At 41.3% G+C, this 15,550-nt stretch overlaps 1 protein-coding gene across 6 annotated transcripts in view; it reads left to right on the top strand.

Annotated features, from left to right (window-relative positions):
* The window catches only part of STX2 (syntaxin 2), a 49,415-nt gene that overhangs the window by 13,914 nt on the left and 19,951 nt on the right, over nucleotides 1–15,550 (top strand). For all 6 annotated transcript variants that reach the window (XM_023647346.2, XM_023647344.2, XM_070275542.1 and 3 more), the window contains exon 3: nucleotides 1,082–1,181. In XM_023647346.2, coding sequence (XP_023503114.1) covers nucleotides 1,082–1,181 — 100 coding nt within the window. The remainder of the gene's footprint in view (nucleotides 1–1,081; nucleotides 1,182–15,550) is intronic.

The raw sequence follows: 15,550 nt of genomic DNA, 5'->3' as shown, positions 1-15,550 counted from the left end.
CACGTGTGGAAAGTAGAACAAGTCCCCCGTTGACGGGCTTTGGGGTTTCCTGAGTCTTTAGAGAAGTTGCACCGGTTTCCTAGGGCTGCTGTCGCCAGTTGCCACCAACTCAGTGGCTTCAATCAGCACAGACGTACTCTCTTAGAGTTCTGGAGGCCAGAAGTCCGAAACGGTTTCACTGGGATGAAGCCACGGCATCAGAGGGTCGTGCCCCCAGAGGCTCTGGGGGCATCTGTATGTCTGTTTGCCTGGTCCAGCGCTGGAGCTGCCTTCCTGGGCTTCTGGCTCCGTCTTCCATCTTCAGAGCCGGCTGCGTGGCATCTTGCTTCAGTGGTCACGTTGGCCTCCTCTGCAGCCACATCTCCATCTGCTTCTCTCTCTGAGTACACTTGTGGTTGTGCTGAGGGCCCACGTGGAGAGTCAGGATAACCCCCATCTCAGGAGTCTTTGTGGAATCACATCTGCAGTTTCTTTCACCGTATAAGGCAACGTTCACAGGTTCCAGGGATGGGACCTGGACGTTGTAGGGGGACATTCTTCAGCCTTCCACAGAGGTTTTTGAAGATAATGTTATGTATCTATCTGGACAAATCTTGCTAATGAGGACATTACATACTAAAACAAGTATTGAATAGTTTAGACTATTAGTGGTAAAGAATGATGACTCTGAAGGCTTTGCCTTGTCAACTGAAAACACCTCCCCCCACCAGAATATTACGTCAGCGTGCTGTGGAGGGTGCGTTTCCCGTGATCGCATGGAGTGCTGGCATCAACAGCTGTGCTTCTCGTGGGCATCGTCTGGGGTCATGCTTGGGTCTCGATTGCAATAAATAAATAATAGATTCTCCTGGCAAGTATTGACTGATATTGCCTTAGCCATAGAGGTATACATCTTAGTGTGGTACTTTCTTTATTGTTTAAATTAAATGATTATCAATGTGAGGATGGGAGAAGGCTTTAGTTTCTTTGTGTGGTGATTATTCATTTATTTCCCTCCTTTATCCTTCTCCTTTTAGGGCATGAAAAGTGTTAGCAAGTTTGAGTTTGTGACACCAGTGATGACTTTTTATGTTTCTCCTAGGTTGAGGAGATCAGAACCAGTATAGCTAAAATAGCTCAGTATGTTGAAGATGTGAAGAAAAACCACAGCATCATTCTTTCTGCACCAAACCCAGAAGGAAGTAAGTGTATCTGTCTGTCTGTCTCTGTGCCTCTCTCTCTTGCTGTTTGTAACTCAGGGCTCAGCCGTGGCTGCACGTGAGATCCCACTGGGAGCTTGTGAAAAATACTGGAAGCTGGCGTCCTGTTCCCTGGGATTCTGATGCATTTAGCCGGGAGCCACAGCATCATTGTGGTTCTTTACAGCTCCTGTTTGATGGTAGTGTTCAATCAGGGTGGGGTCCACTGATGGATCGTGTCCAAAAGAATACTAAAAAGTGGCTTTGCAGACTTGGGGGCCACATCAACTGTAGGACCTTAGATCATATTGTGTCCACAGTTAAACAGGAATGGCAGAATTCTGTGTTTAGATGAAAATTAATAAGAGATTAATTTGGCAAACAATACTTGTTTGAGCAGTTTTAAAGATGAACAGATTAAGAGGTGATTTTCAGTCTTAAGCAAAAGCTTTGTGTGGAGTGTGCTCTTCTCAGTCTGTCAAGGGCAGCATGTAAACACGTGATTTTAAATGACCGAGCATCATGATTGGTAGTTATAGGGAATGTTTCCTTAATCTGGAGTGATAGGTTTTGAAAACTTTAAAGGTAAGATGGATCTGGATAAGCCAGAGATTGCAAATTGGAATCCGTACGTCATTTTGGGGGAGAATTTGATATCTTTACAATATTGAGTCTTTTAATCCATGAAAATGGTCTATCCCTCTACTATTTAGATTTTCTTTAATTTCTCTCAGTCATGTTCTGTAGGGTTTGGTGTAGAGGTCTCACACGTATTTCGTTATTTTTATTGCTAGGTAGTCAGTTTTCTGATGCTAATGTAAATAGTGTCTGCTGTAAATTTTGTTTTTGTTTCAACATCTAGAAATACAATGAGGTTTTGTATGTTGACTTTGTATCCCATTATCTTGCCTCATTACTTATTGATTCTAATAATTTCTCCGTAGATTCTTTTGGATTATCTTTGCACCCAGTCATGCCATCTTGAATAATGATGGTTTTCCCTTAGTTCTTATGCTTTCTATTTTTAGTTGCCTTGTTTTGCTGGCCTCCAATACAGTGCTGACTAGAAGTGCTGATGGGTACGTTTTTGTTCTCAATCTCAGAGGAAAGTATAAGAGAATGGTCTACTTTCATTCTTTTGCATGTGGCTGTCCAGTTTTCCCAATACCATTTATTAAAGAGACTTTCCTTTCTCCATTTATGTTCTTGGCTCCCTTGTTGAAAATTAGCTGTCCATAGATGCGTGGGTTTATTTCTGGGCTCTCAATTCTGTTCCATTGATCACTGTGTCTGTTTTTGTGCCAGTGCGATGCTGTTTTGATTACTATAGCTTTGTAGTATATTTTGAAATCAGGGAGTGTGATACCTCTGGCTTTCTTCTTTTTTCTCAGGATTCCTGTGGATATTCGCAGTCTTTTGTTGTTCCATATAAATTTTAGGATGCTTTGTTCTAATTCTGTGAAAAATGTTGTTGGAACTTTGATAGGGATTACATTGAATTTGTAGATTACTTTAGGGAGTATGGACATTGTATTTTTTATTTTATTTATTTATTTATTTTTGAGGAAGATTAGCCCTGAGCTAACTGCTGCCAATCCTCCTCTTTTTGCTGAGGAAGACTGGCCCTGAGCTAACATCATGCCCATCTTCCTCCACTTTATATGTGGGACGCCTGCCACAGCATGGCTTGCCAAGTGGTGCCATGTCTGCACCCCGGATCCGAACCGGCAAACTGCGGGCCACTGAAGCGGAACGTGTGCACTTAACTGCTGAGCCACTGGGCTGGTCCCTGGACATTTTAACTGTGTTAATTCTTCCAATCCAAGAGCATGGAATATCTTTCCATTTCTTTGTGTCTTCTTCAGTTTCTTTCAACAATGTTTTATAGTTTTCAGTGTACAGATCTTTCACCTCTTTGGTTAACTTTATTCCTAGGTATTTTATTCTTTTTGTTGCAATTGTAAATGGGATTGTGTTCTTAATTTCTCTTTCTGCTACTTCATTGTTAGTGTATAGAAACACAGCTGTTTTTTGTATGTTGCTTTTCTTTCCTGCAGCTTTACCATATTCATTTATTATTTCTAAAAGTTTTTTGGTGGATTCTTTAGGATTTTCTCTATATAAAATCATATCATCTGAAAATAGTGACACTTTCACTTCTTCCTTTCCAATTTGAATCCCTTTTATTTCTTTTTCTTGCCTGATTGCTCTTGCTAGGACTTCCAATACTGTGTTAAATAAGAGTGGTGAAAGTGGGCATCCTTGTCTGATTCCTGTTCTTAAAGGGATAGCTCTCAGTTTTCTCCATTGAGAATGATATTAGCTGTGGGTTTGTCATATATGGCCTTTATTATGTTGAGGTACTTCTATACTCATTTTATTCAGAGTTTTTATCATAAACGGATGCTGTTACCTTGTCAGATGCTTTCTCTGCATCTATTGAGATGATCATGTGATTTTTATTCATTTTGTTAATGTGGCGTATCACGTTGATAGATTTGGGGGTGTTGAACCATCCCTGCATTCATGGAATGAATCCCACTTGATCATGGTGTATGATCTTTTTAACGTACTATTGTATTCGATTTGCTAGTATTTTGTTAAGGATTTTTACATCAATGTTCATCAGTGATATTGGCCTGTAATTTTCTTTTTTTTGTGCTGTCCTTGTCTGGTTTTGGTATCAGGGCAATGTTGGCCTCATAGAATAAGTTAGGGAGCTTCCCCTCCTCTTCAATTTTTTGGAATGGTTTGAGAAAGATAGGTATTAAGTCTTTGAATGTTTGGTAGAATCCACCAGGGAAGCCATCTCATCCTGGACTTTTATTTTTTGGGAGATTTTTGGTTACTCTTTCTATCTCCTTACTGGTGATTTGTCAATTCAGATTTTCTGCTGCTTCTTGATCCAGTTTTGGAAAGTTGTATGATTCTAAGAATTCATCCGTTTCTTTTAGATTATCCAACTTGTTGGTGTATAGCTTTTTATAGTATTCTCTTATAATCTTTTGTATTTCTGAGGTGTCCATTGTAATTTCTCTCTTTCATTTCTGATTTTATTCATTTCAGCCTTCCCTCTTTTTTTTTTTTGGTGAGTCTAGCTAAAGGTTTGTCAATTTTGTTTATCTTTTCAAAATTAGTTTCATCGATTTTTTTCTATTTTTTTTAAGTCTCTATTTCATTTATTTCTGCTCTGATTTTATGATTTCCTTCCTTCTACTGATTTTGGGCTTTGTTTGTTCTTCTTTTCCCAGTTCCTTTAGGTACACTGTTGGATTGTTTATTTGAGATTTTTCTTGTTGAGGTGGGCCTGTAGTACTATAAATTTCCCTCTTAGAACCACTTTTCCTATATCCCAAAAATTTTGGCATGTTGTATTTCATTTTCATTTGTCTCCAGGTATTTTTTGATTTCTCCATTGATCCAGTTGTTGTTCAGTAGGATTTTGTTTAATCTCCACATATTTGGGGTTTTTCTGATTTTATTCATATAGTCGATTTCTAGTTTCATACAGTTGTGGTCAGAAAAGATGCTTGATATTATTTCAGTCTTCTTAAATTTATTGAGACCTGTTTTGTGGCCTAATTTGTGATGTGTACTGGACAGTGTTGCATGTGCATTCAAAAAGAATGTGTATTCTGCAGCTTTTGGAAGGAATGTTCTGTATAGATCTAAGTCCATCTGGTCTAATGTGTCATTTAAGGCCAGTGTTTCCTTATGGATCTTCTGTTTGGATGCTCTATCCACTGGTGTAAGTGGAGTGTTAAAGTCCCTTACTATTATTGCATTGCTGTCTAGTTCTCCTTTTATGTCTGTTAATAATTGCTTTATATATTTATATATTAAATAATTGCTTTAGGGGCCAGCCCAGTGGCATAATGGTTGGGTTCGTGTGCTCTGCTTCGGAGGCCTGGGGTTTTCAGGTTTGGATCCCAGGCACCGACCCAGCACCACTCGTCAAGCCATACTGTGGTGGCGTCCCACATAAAGTAGAGGAAGATTGGCAACAGATGTTAGCTCATGGCCAATCTTCCTCACATAAAAAATAAAAAATAAAAATAATTGCTAATATGTTTATATTGTAAATATAATAGGGGCCAGCCCTGTGGCCGAGTGGTTAAGTTTGTGCACTCCAGCTTTGGTGGCCCAGGGTTTCACCGGTTTGGATCCTGGGCATGGACATGGCACTGCTTATCAGGCCATGCGGAGGTGGCATCTCACATGCCACAACTAGAAGGACCCAGAACTAGAATATACAACTATGTACCGGGGCGGGGGGGCGGTTTGGGGAGAAGAAAAAAGAAGAAAAAGATTGGCAACAGATGTTAGCGAAGGTGCTAATCTTAAAAAAAACAGAAAAGTAAATATAATAGATAGTTACAAGTGTTACACCCTCTTGTTGAGTTGTTCCTTTGTCATTATGTAGTGCCCTTCTTTGTCTCTTGTTACAGTTTTTGTTTTAAAGTCTATTTTATCCGATATAATCATTGCTGCCCCAGCTTTCTTTTCATTGACATTTGCATGGAGTATCTTTTTCCATCCCTTCACTTTCAGTTTGAGTGTTTTTAGATCTGAAGTGTGTCTTGTATGCAGCATGTATATGGGTCTTGTCTTTAATCCACTCGGCCACCCTCTGCCTTTCGATTGGAGATTTCTTCCATTGACTTTTAAAGTAGTATTGATAAGAATGTACTTACTGTCATTTTGTTACTTTTTTTTCTGGGTATTTTAGTAGTTCTTCTCTGTTCATTTTTCTTCTCTTGCTCTCTTCCCTTGTGGTTTTATGGCTTCTTTTAGTATTATCTTTGGGTTCCTTTCTCTTAATTTTTTGTGTACTTACTATAGATTTCAGGTTTGTGATTATCATGAGGTTCATATATAATAACCTACATATGTAACAATCTGTATTAGGTTGATGGTCTCTTTCGTTCGATTTCTTGCTAAAATCCCTACTCTTTTACTCCCATCCTCCCACATTTTATGTTTTCGATATCATATTTAACATCTTTTTTGTGCGTGCATATCCATTATCCTCTTATCATGGAAATAGATAATTTTAGTACTTTTGTCTTTCATACTAGCTTCACAGGTGGTTGATCTGCTACTTTTACTGTATATTTGCCTTTACCAGTGATTTTACTGTTTTTTTGTTTGTTTTGGTAATTTTCTCATTCCTATTTGTAGTCTTTTTTTTTTTCCCACTTAAATAAGTCCCTTTAGCGTTTCTTGTAAGGCTGGTTTCTTGGTCATAAACTCCTTTAGTTTTTGCTTGTCTGGGAAACTCTTTATCTCTCTTTCCATTCTGAATGATAAGCTTGCCTGGTAGAGTATTCTTGGCTGTAGGTTTTTTCCTTTCAGCACTTTAAATATATTGTGATATATTGTGTAAATATATCCCTTTTAGCCTGTGAGGTTTCTGCTGAGACGTCATCTCATAGCCTTATGGGATTTCCTTTGTATGTAATTTGTTGCTTTTCTTTTGCCCCTTTTAGGATTCTCTCTTTATCTTTAATTCCTGACATTTTAATTATAATGTATCTTGGTGTGGGCCTCTTTGGGTTTATCTTGTTTGGTGCTTTCTGTGCTTCCTGTACCTGGATGTCTGTTTCCTTCCTTAGGTTGGGAAAGTTTTCAGCTATTATTTCTTCAAATAGATTCTCTGTCTTTTTGTCTCTCTCTTCTCCTTCTGAGACACCTATAACATGGATTCTAGTGCACTTGTTGTTGTCCCAGAGGTCTGTTAGACTGTCCTCTTTCTTTTGAACTCTTTCTTCTTTCATCTGTTCAGCTTGGGTGATTTCCTCTAGCCTTTCATCCAGCTCGCTGATCTGTTCTTCTGTATCATCTACTGTGCTGTTGAGTCCCTTTAGTGAATTTTTCACTTCCAGTATTGTATTCTTCATTTCTGATTGGTTCTTTTTTATATTTTCCAGTTCTTTGTTGATGTTCTCACTGCATTCATCCATTCTTTTCCCAAGATCAGTGAGCTTCCTATGACTCTTAGTTTGTACTCTTTATCAGGTAGATTGTTTATCTCTGTTTGGTTTAGTTCTTTGTCTGCGGATTTGTCCTGTTACCTTACTTGGGAAATATTCCTTTGCATCTTCATTTTGCCTCTTTCTCTATGCTTATATGTATGTATCAGGTGGGTCAGCTACATCTCCCAATCTTGGAGAGGTGGCCTTATGTAAGAGATGCCTTATGAGGCCCAGCAGTGTGCTTCCCTCTTGTCACCAGTTCCAAATGTTCCAGGAGTGTCCCCTGTGTGGACTACATGTGTCCTTCTGTTGTGTCAGGGTTGCTTTTGCTGCAGGTGCATGGGGAGGCTAGGGTGTCCCCCTGGCCGGCTGGTTGTAATGCTCAGCTGCATGTGTCTGCTACAGACCTTTCAGTCACTTTATTGGGCCTGGGGAGCCCCAGCACAGTTGGCTTCAAGTTCTAATAGCACATTCCTGTTGCAGTTTTTCTGTTAAGTGAGTAGGCCCCCAGCGTGGCTGGTTGCCAGGCTCAGGGGCTCACAATTGCTATGGGCCTCCAGCCAGCAAGGCTGTTGTCAGCTCTCTCAGGATTGTAGCTGTGTGGGGCCAGCCCAAGGCATGGTAGCACCCAGTTGTTTCAGGCTTTGGAAGGTGGAGCCGATCCCCTATGAGGCTGTTTGAGTAGCACAGCCTGCTGCAGCTGACAAGCCCCACCACCCTCAGGGCCACACACACCGTCAACACAGTCCTGCCCCATGCATGTGCCGTAACCCCCTAAAGGGGACCCACTCGCCCCATTGCAGAGGCCCCACACACACCAACACAGTCCTGCCCCATGCATGTGCTGTAACCCCCTAAAGTGGACCCACTCGCCCCATTGCAGAGGCCCCACACACACCAACACAGTCCTGCCCCATGCGTGTGCCGTAACTCCCTAAAGGGGACCCACTCGCCCCATTGCAGAGGCCCCACACACACCAACACAGTCCTGCCCCATGCGTGTGCCGTAACCCCCTAAAGTGGACCCACTCGCCCCATTGCAGAGGCCCCACACACTCCACCAATGCAGGCCTGCCCCTCGTGCACACCCTGCCCTGCAGAGGTGGACCCACTTGTCTGGGCAGAGGTTCCAGGCACCCCGCCTATGTGGAGTTTCCTGAGGGCTTGCTGTTGGGTGGGGCTGGTCCCTAGGGTGGGCTGCCTGCCCTGGCTGAGCTGGATTAAATCGGTGCTCTAGTGGGTGGGACAGACCCTGGGCTAACAGGCCAGGGAAGGACTCCAGTGGCGTCTGCCAGCGTCGGTGTCAGCACGCCTGTACTGGGTCACAGTGATGGCGCCACCACTGTCTCAGTCTCTGGGGAGCCTCACCTCTCACCGAGATGCGCCCAGAGCCTATGGGGTGAGTCTCTTTTCACCAAAGGATTGTGCACCTTTCTGGTGATTTTAGGTTGATTTCTGAAATGGGTGAATTTGTGCTTGGGCCCTTTAAGAGCAGGCTTCCCCCCCTTATGTCTGATAGCTTTTCTGGGGGTATTCCCTGTTGTTGTTAATAGCCAGTGAGGCCAGATATTATTACACTGGTCTCTGTTGTGTTCGGTCCAAACGCTGTTATTGTGGTGACAGTGCCCTGCTCAGAGACCCCGCTCCTCCAGGGAAAGCTGTGTACCTCAAGATGGCTCCTGGCTCGCTGGGAAGGGCCGTGGCTCGCAAAGGGGGCTTTTTTCTCCCAGAAAGGAATTTCTGCCTCTTCTGCCTCAGTCAGTGGCCCTTGTTGTGGGGGTTCTTTCTACCCAATTTTCTGTTCTCTCTTGGGGGTGGTTGTTCCAAGAGTATTGGAGATTTGCTGTGTCTGTGGGAGGAGGTGAGTTCAGAGTCTGCCTACACTGCCATCTTGACACTGGGTCTCTCAGGAAATTGAATTTGAATAAATATTAGTGTGTTTTTTTTTTCTGTTAAGTAATGTACCTCCCGAAAACTTCTGCCACCAGGTAACAGCCGATAGAACTGTTATTTGAATAAATTTAGAGCTCTTAGTGCTTCACAGTAGCCCTGGGCTCTCAATGAAACTATTGCTTTTGTCTTCTGTTTGTTTCACAATAGAGTGTAAACCAAAATGTAGGAAGCAATGTCCAACTGCTTACTCAGTTGGTCTTTAAAAAGAAAAGTACAGTTACTTCTGTCCGCTATCCTGGGCCCTAGGATGCTGTGCATGGCAGTGGGCTGCTGTCCCCTCCTGGCCCTTTTTCCTGGCCCGTGGGGGCGGAGGGAAAAGGACAGGCCAGGTTGGATCTCCGGCTCCTCTGTGCTCTCCCCGCCCAGGCTCCTGGATGGGCCTGCACAGGGATTCCAGAGGACAGGGAGGCGCCTGGAGCTGCTGTGGTCCCTGAATCCCCCCGCCAACCTCAGTGCCTGGATGGAGCCCTGAGCACAGTGACCACCAGGTGGTGCCAAACTGCAGCCTGTCTGCTCACCAGAATGTGGGGCTGGCTGGCTGGCTGACTGGTCGTTTTGGTGACCTTCTGTAACCAGACCCCGAGGGAGACATGCTGAGAGAAGCTCACGGAGGCTCTTTTACTCACACTCTTGTTTATCCACTTTCTACTTCTGTATTTTGTTTTTAAGAGTGCCCTTGTAAAATGTGTAAGTTTCAGGCCCTCCAACACGTGGATCCACCCCTGCAGGAGCCCGGAATGTATGTGCTTCAACTTTTTGGGTCCAGTGACAGCATTATGGCTGGCATTCACCATCATGGGATCCTGAGCTTTCATTCATAGTAACAGGGTTTGTGGTTCCTCTCAATCAGGAGTCATAGCCCTTCTTGTCATCTTGCTTTTTGGGTGTGGTGCGTCCTAAACAGTTCCACCTGTTGCTAACATTGTGTCTGCCCTTCTTTTGCGTTCCCATTGTCCTGCTCCTGGCCCCCCTGGCCCCTCGTCATAGCTGGAGTGGTTGTGTCCTCACTCCTCCCTCTCTGACTCCCCCCGTCCTGTGCATTTTGTGCTCTCCTCCTGTAGGGAGGCCTACAGTGCATGTTCCACACTCTCAGGAATGCCTTGCTCACCCATGATTACCTCAGCAATCAGTCAGTCAATTCCTTAGTGGGGTGGAGGAAGCCTCTTCCCGGGGAGCTGTGACCTTGGACACATTGCCGAATGTCCCGTGTTCAGTTTCCACATCTGTCAAGTGAGTTAAAGTGCTAACTACCTTGTAGTGTTCTGAGTGTTGGATGAGTTGGTGCTGTGAAGAGTGTTCAGGACAGTTGTGACACCAAATGCCCTGTGTGGATGTGACTGCTGCTGTCATCCTTGTGTTTTATTCTCCTCTCCCATTTCCACCTGGCCCTTCCCTCCTGTTTCAGAGTGACAAGTGTGTGTCTCTTTGTTTTTTTATTTTTTTTTATTGAGTTATTGATAGGTTACAATCTTGTGAAATTTCAGTTGTACATTAATGTTTGTCAGTCATGTTGTAGGTGTACCACTTCACCCTTTGTGCCCACCCCCCACCCCACCTTTCCCCTGGTATCCACTAAACTGTTCTTAGTCCATAATTTTAAATTCCTCATATGAGTGGAGTCATACACAGATTATCCTTCTCTTGCTGGCTTATTTCACTTAACATAATTCCCTCAAGGTCCATCCATGTTATTGCAAATGGAATGATTTTGTTCTGTTTTGCAGCTGAGTAGTATTCCATCGTATATATGTACCACATCTTCTTTATCCATTCGTCTGTTGCTGGACACTTAGGTTGCTTCCACGTCTTGGCTATTGTAAACAGTGCTGCAATAAACATTAGGGTGCGTAGGACTTTTGGGATTGCTGACTTCAACCTCTTTGGGTAAATACCCAGTAGTGGGATGGCTGGATCGTATGGTAGTTCTATTTTTAATTTTTTGAGGAATCTCCATACTGTTTTCCATAGTGGCAGCACCAGTTTGCATTCCCACCAGCAGTGTATGCGGGTTCCTTTTTCTCTGCAACCTCTCCAACATTTGTTGCTATTAGTTTTAGATATTTTTGTCATTCTAACGGGTGTAAGGTGATATCTTAGTGTAGTTTTGATTTGCATTTCCCTGATGATCAGCGATGATGAGCATCTTTTCGTGTGCCTGTTGGCCATCAGTATATCTTCTTTGGAGAAATATCTGTTTGTGTCTCCTGCCCATTTTTTGATTGGGTTGTTTGATGTTTTGTTGTTGAGTTGTGAGAGTTCTTTATGTATTATGGATATTAAGCCTTTGTCAGATATATGACTTGCAAATATTTTTTCCCAGTTAGTGGGTTGTTTTTTTGTTTCAATCCTGTTTTCATTTGCCTTGCAGAAGCTCTTTAATCTGATGAAGTCCCATTTGTTTATTCTTTCTATTGTTTCCCTCATCTGAGGAGTTATAGTGTCCAAAAAGATCCTTTTAATACTGATGTCAAAGAGTGTACTGCCTACGTTTTCTTCCAGAAGCCTTATGGTTTTAGGTCTCACCTTTAGGTCTTTGATCCATTTTGGGTTTATTTTGGTGAATGGTGAAAAAGAATGGTCAATTTTCATTCTTTTACATGTGGCTTTCCAGTTTTCCCAGCACCATTTGTTGAAAAGACTTTCTTTTCTCCATTGTATGCCCTCAGCTCCTTTGTCAAAGATAAGCTGTCCATAGATGTGTGGTTTTATTTCTGGGCTTTCAATTCTGTTCCATTGATCTGTGCACCTGTTTCTGTACCAGTACCATGCTGTTTTGATTACTGTAGCTTTGTAGTATGTTTTGAAGTCAGGGATTGTGATGCCTCCCGTTTTGTTCTTTTTTCTCAGGATTGCTTTAGAAATTCGGGGTCTTTTGTTGCCCCATATGAATTTTAGGATTCTTTGTTCTAATTCTGTAAAGAATGTCATTGGGATTCTGATTGGGATGGCGTTGAATCTGTAGATTGCTTTAGGTAGAACGGACATTTTAACTATGTTTATTCTTCCAATCCGTGTACATGGAATGTCTTTCCATCTCCTTATGTTGTCATCCAATTCTCTCAGAAAGGCCTTGTAATTTTCATTATATAGGTCCTTCACTTCCTTAGTTAAATTTACCCCAAGGTATTTTATTCTTTTTGTTGCGATTGTGAATGGTATTGTATTCTTGAGTTCTTTTTCTGTTGGTTCATTACTGGAGTATAGAAATGCTACTGATTTATGCAAATTGATTTTATACCCTGCAACTTTGCTGTAGTTGTTGATTACTTCTAACAGTTTTCCAATGGATTCTTTGGAGTTTTCTATATATAAGATCATGTCGTCTGCAAACAGCAAGAGTTTCACTTCTTCCCTCCCTATTTGGATTCCTTTTATTCCTTTTTCTTGCCTGATTGCTCTGGCCAGGACCTCCAGTACTATGTTAAATAAGAGTGGTGATAGAGGGCATCCTTGTCTCATTCCTGTTTTCAGGGGGATGGGGTTCAGTTTTTGCCCATTGAGTATGATGTTGGCTATGGGTTTGTTGTATATGGCCTTTATTATGTTGAGGTAGTTTCCTTCTATGCCCATTTTGTTCAGAGTTTTTATCATAAATGGCTATTGGATCTTGTCAAATGCCTTCTCTGCATCTATTGAGATGATCATGTGGTTTTTATTCCTCAGTTTGTTGATGTGGTGTATCACATTGATTGATTTGCGGATGTTGAACCCTGTGTCCCTGGTATGAATCCCACCTGATCCTGATGTATGATTCTTTTGATGAATTGCTGAATTCTGGTTGCCAAAATTTTGTTTAGAATTTTTGCATCTATGTTCATCAGTGATATTGGCCTGTAGTTCTCTTTGTTCGTGGTGTCCTTGTCAGGTTTTGGTATCAGCGTGATGTTGGCCACATAGAATGTGTTAGGAAGTGTTCCATCTTCCCTAATTTTTTGGAATAGCTTGAAAAGGATAGGTATTAAATCCTCTCTGAAAGTTTGGTAGAATTCCCCAGGAAAGCCATCTGGTCCTGGGGTTTTACTCTTTGGGATGTTTTTGATTGCTGTTTCAATCTCTTTCCTTGTGATTGGTCTGTTCAAATTGTCTGCCTCTTCTTGAGTGAGCTTTGGGAGATTGTAGGAGTCCAAGAATTTATCCATTTCCTCTAGGTTATCCATTCTGTTGGCATATAGTTTTTTGTAGTATTCTCTTATAATCTGTTGTATTTCTGCAGAGTCTGTTGTTATTTCTCCTCGCTCATTTCTGATTTTGTTTATTTGAGCTTTCTCCCTTTTTTTCTTTGTAAGTCTGGCTAGTGGTTTGTCAATTTTATTTATCTTCTCAAAAAACCAGCTCTTTGTCTCATTGATCCTTTCTACTGCCTTTTTCGTTTCAATAATATTTATTTCTGCTCTGATTTTTATTATTTCTCTCCTTCTGCTGACTTTGGGCTTCTTTTGTTCTTTTTTCTGTAGTTCAGTTAGGTGTGCTTTAAGGTTGCTTATTTGGGATTTTTCTTGTTTGTTAAGATGTGCCTGTATTGCAATGAATTTTCCTCTTAATACAGCTTTTGCTGTATCCCATATGAGTTGGTGTGGCATGTTATTTTCATTTGTTTCCAGGTATTTTTTTATTTCTTCTTTAATTTCTTCAATGATCCCTTGCTTGTTCAGTAGTGTGTTGTTTAGTCTCCACATCTTTGTGCCTTTCTCAGCTTTTTTCTTGTAATTAATTTCTAGCCTTATAGCACTATGATCTGAGAAGATGCTTGTTATTGTTTCAATTTTTTTAAATTTGTAGAGGCTTGCCTTGTTTCCCAACATGTGGTCTATCCTAGAGAATGTTCCATGTGCACTTGAGAAGAATGTGTATTCAGCTCTTTCAGGGTGGAGTAATCTATATGTGTCTATTAAGTCCAATTGTTTTAGTTTTTCATTCAGCTCCACTATTTCCTTGTTGATTTTCTGTCTGGATGATCTGTCCATTGATGTGAGTGGGGTGTTGAGGTCCCCTACTATTATTGTGTTGTTTTTAACATCTTTTTTTCCTTGCTATTTGCTTGAAGTATTGTCCTCCACCCCTTCACCCTGAGTCTGTGTTTGTCCTTGGGGCTGAGGTGTGTTTCCTGGAGGCAACAAATTGTTGGATCTTGTTCTTTAATCCATTTTGCCACTCTGTGTCTTTTTATTGGAGAGTTCAATCCGCTCACATTGAGAGTGATTATTGATGCATGTGGACTTAATGCTGTTAATCTGTCGCTCATTATCTTGTTTTCCTGCATTTCTTTTCCTGTTTGCTTTAGACTACCCATTTAATACTGCAATTTCTTATGCTGGGTTTCTTAGATTTTTCCTTATTTATGATTTGTGACTCTGTTCTGTACTTTATTTTAGTGTCTACCTTGAAGTTTGTATTTAGAATCTCATGTATAATATAGTCTATTCTCTGGTGGTCTCTTACCTGCTTGACCAATACTGATTTAGACCCTTTGCTCTTCCCCTCCTAAATAATTATTTTCATTTTTTATTCCAACTCGTCTTATTAATTTGTAGTTAGAGTGCTAAGATCGTCCTTGTTTTGGTAGTTTCCTTACTTTACCCTAATGCTATAATTGAATATTTGCTATCCTGTTCTGGTTCTATCCATCGGTCTCCCTAGTCTGTGGACTGTGTCCCCTTTCTCCCTTTTTTCTTTTTTCAGGTATGAGAGCCTTCTTGAGGATTTCTTGTAATGGAGGGCTTTTAGTTACAAATTCCCTTAACTTTTCTTTGTCTGGAAAAGATTTCATTTCTCCCTCATATCTGAAGGAAATTCTTGCTGGATAGAGTATTCTTGGCTGAAGATTTTTATCCTTTAAAGCTTTGAATATATCACTCCATTCTCTCCTAGTTTGTAGGGTTTCTGTAGAGAAATCTGCTGACAGTCTGATAGGGGCTCCTTTATAGGTTATTCTCTTTTTTTTCCTTACTTCCCTGAGTATTCTCTGCTTATCATTCCTACTTGCCAACTTTACTATTATGTGCCTTGTGGTAGGTCTTTTTACATTGACAAATCTAGGAGATCTAAAACCCTCCTCTACACACATTTCTCCGTTGATCCCTAGATTTGGGAAGTTCTCTTCAATAATTTCGTTAAGCACACTTTCTGCTCCATTTTCCTTTTCCATATTCTCGGGAATTCCTATGATCCTTATGTTCTTACTCCTCATTGAATCCATTATCTCTCAGAGATTTTCCTCATTTTTTTAAATTCTTAGTTCTCTTTCTTCCTCTGTCTGGCACCATTCAGCCTGTCTGTCCTCGATTATGCTAATTTTCTCCTCTATGTTGTCTACACGGGCATTCAGGGAATCTGTATTCTGTTTCATCTGGTCCATTGTGTTTTTCATCTCAAGTAATTCTGTTTGATTCTTCTTTATGATTTCAATCTCTTTTGTGAAGTAACCCCAAAACTCGGCTTGTTTCT

The sequence above is a fragment of the Equus caballus genome, chromosome 8, assembly GCF_041296265.1.
Source record: "Equus caballus isolate H_3958 breed thoroughbred chromosome 8, TB-T2T, whole genome shotgun sequence".
Classification (NCBI taxonomy): Eukaryota; Metazoa; Chordata; class Mammalia; order Perissodactyla; family Equidae; genus Equus; species Equus caballus.
The sequence above is the reverse complement of the archived record's forward strand: the minus strand, read 5'-3'. Positions and strand labels throughout refer to the sequence as shown.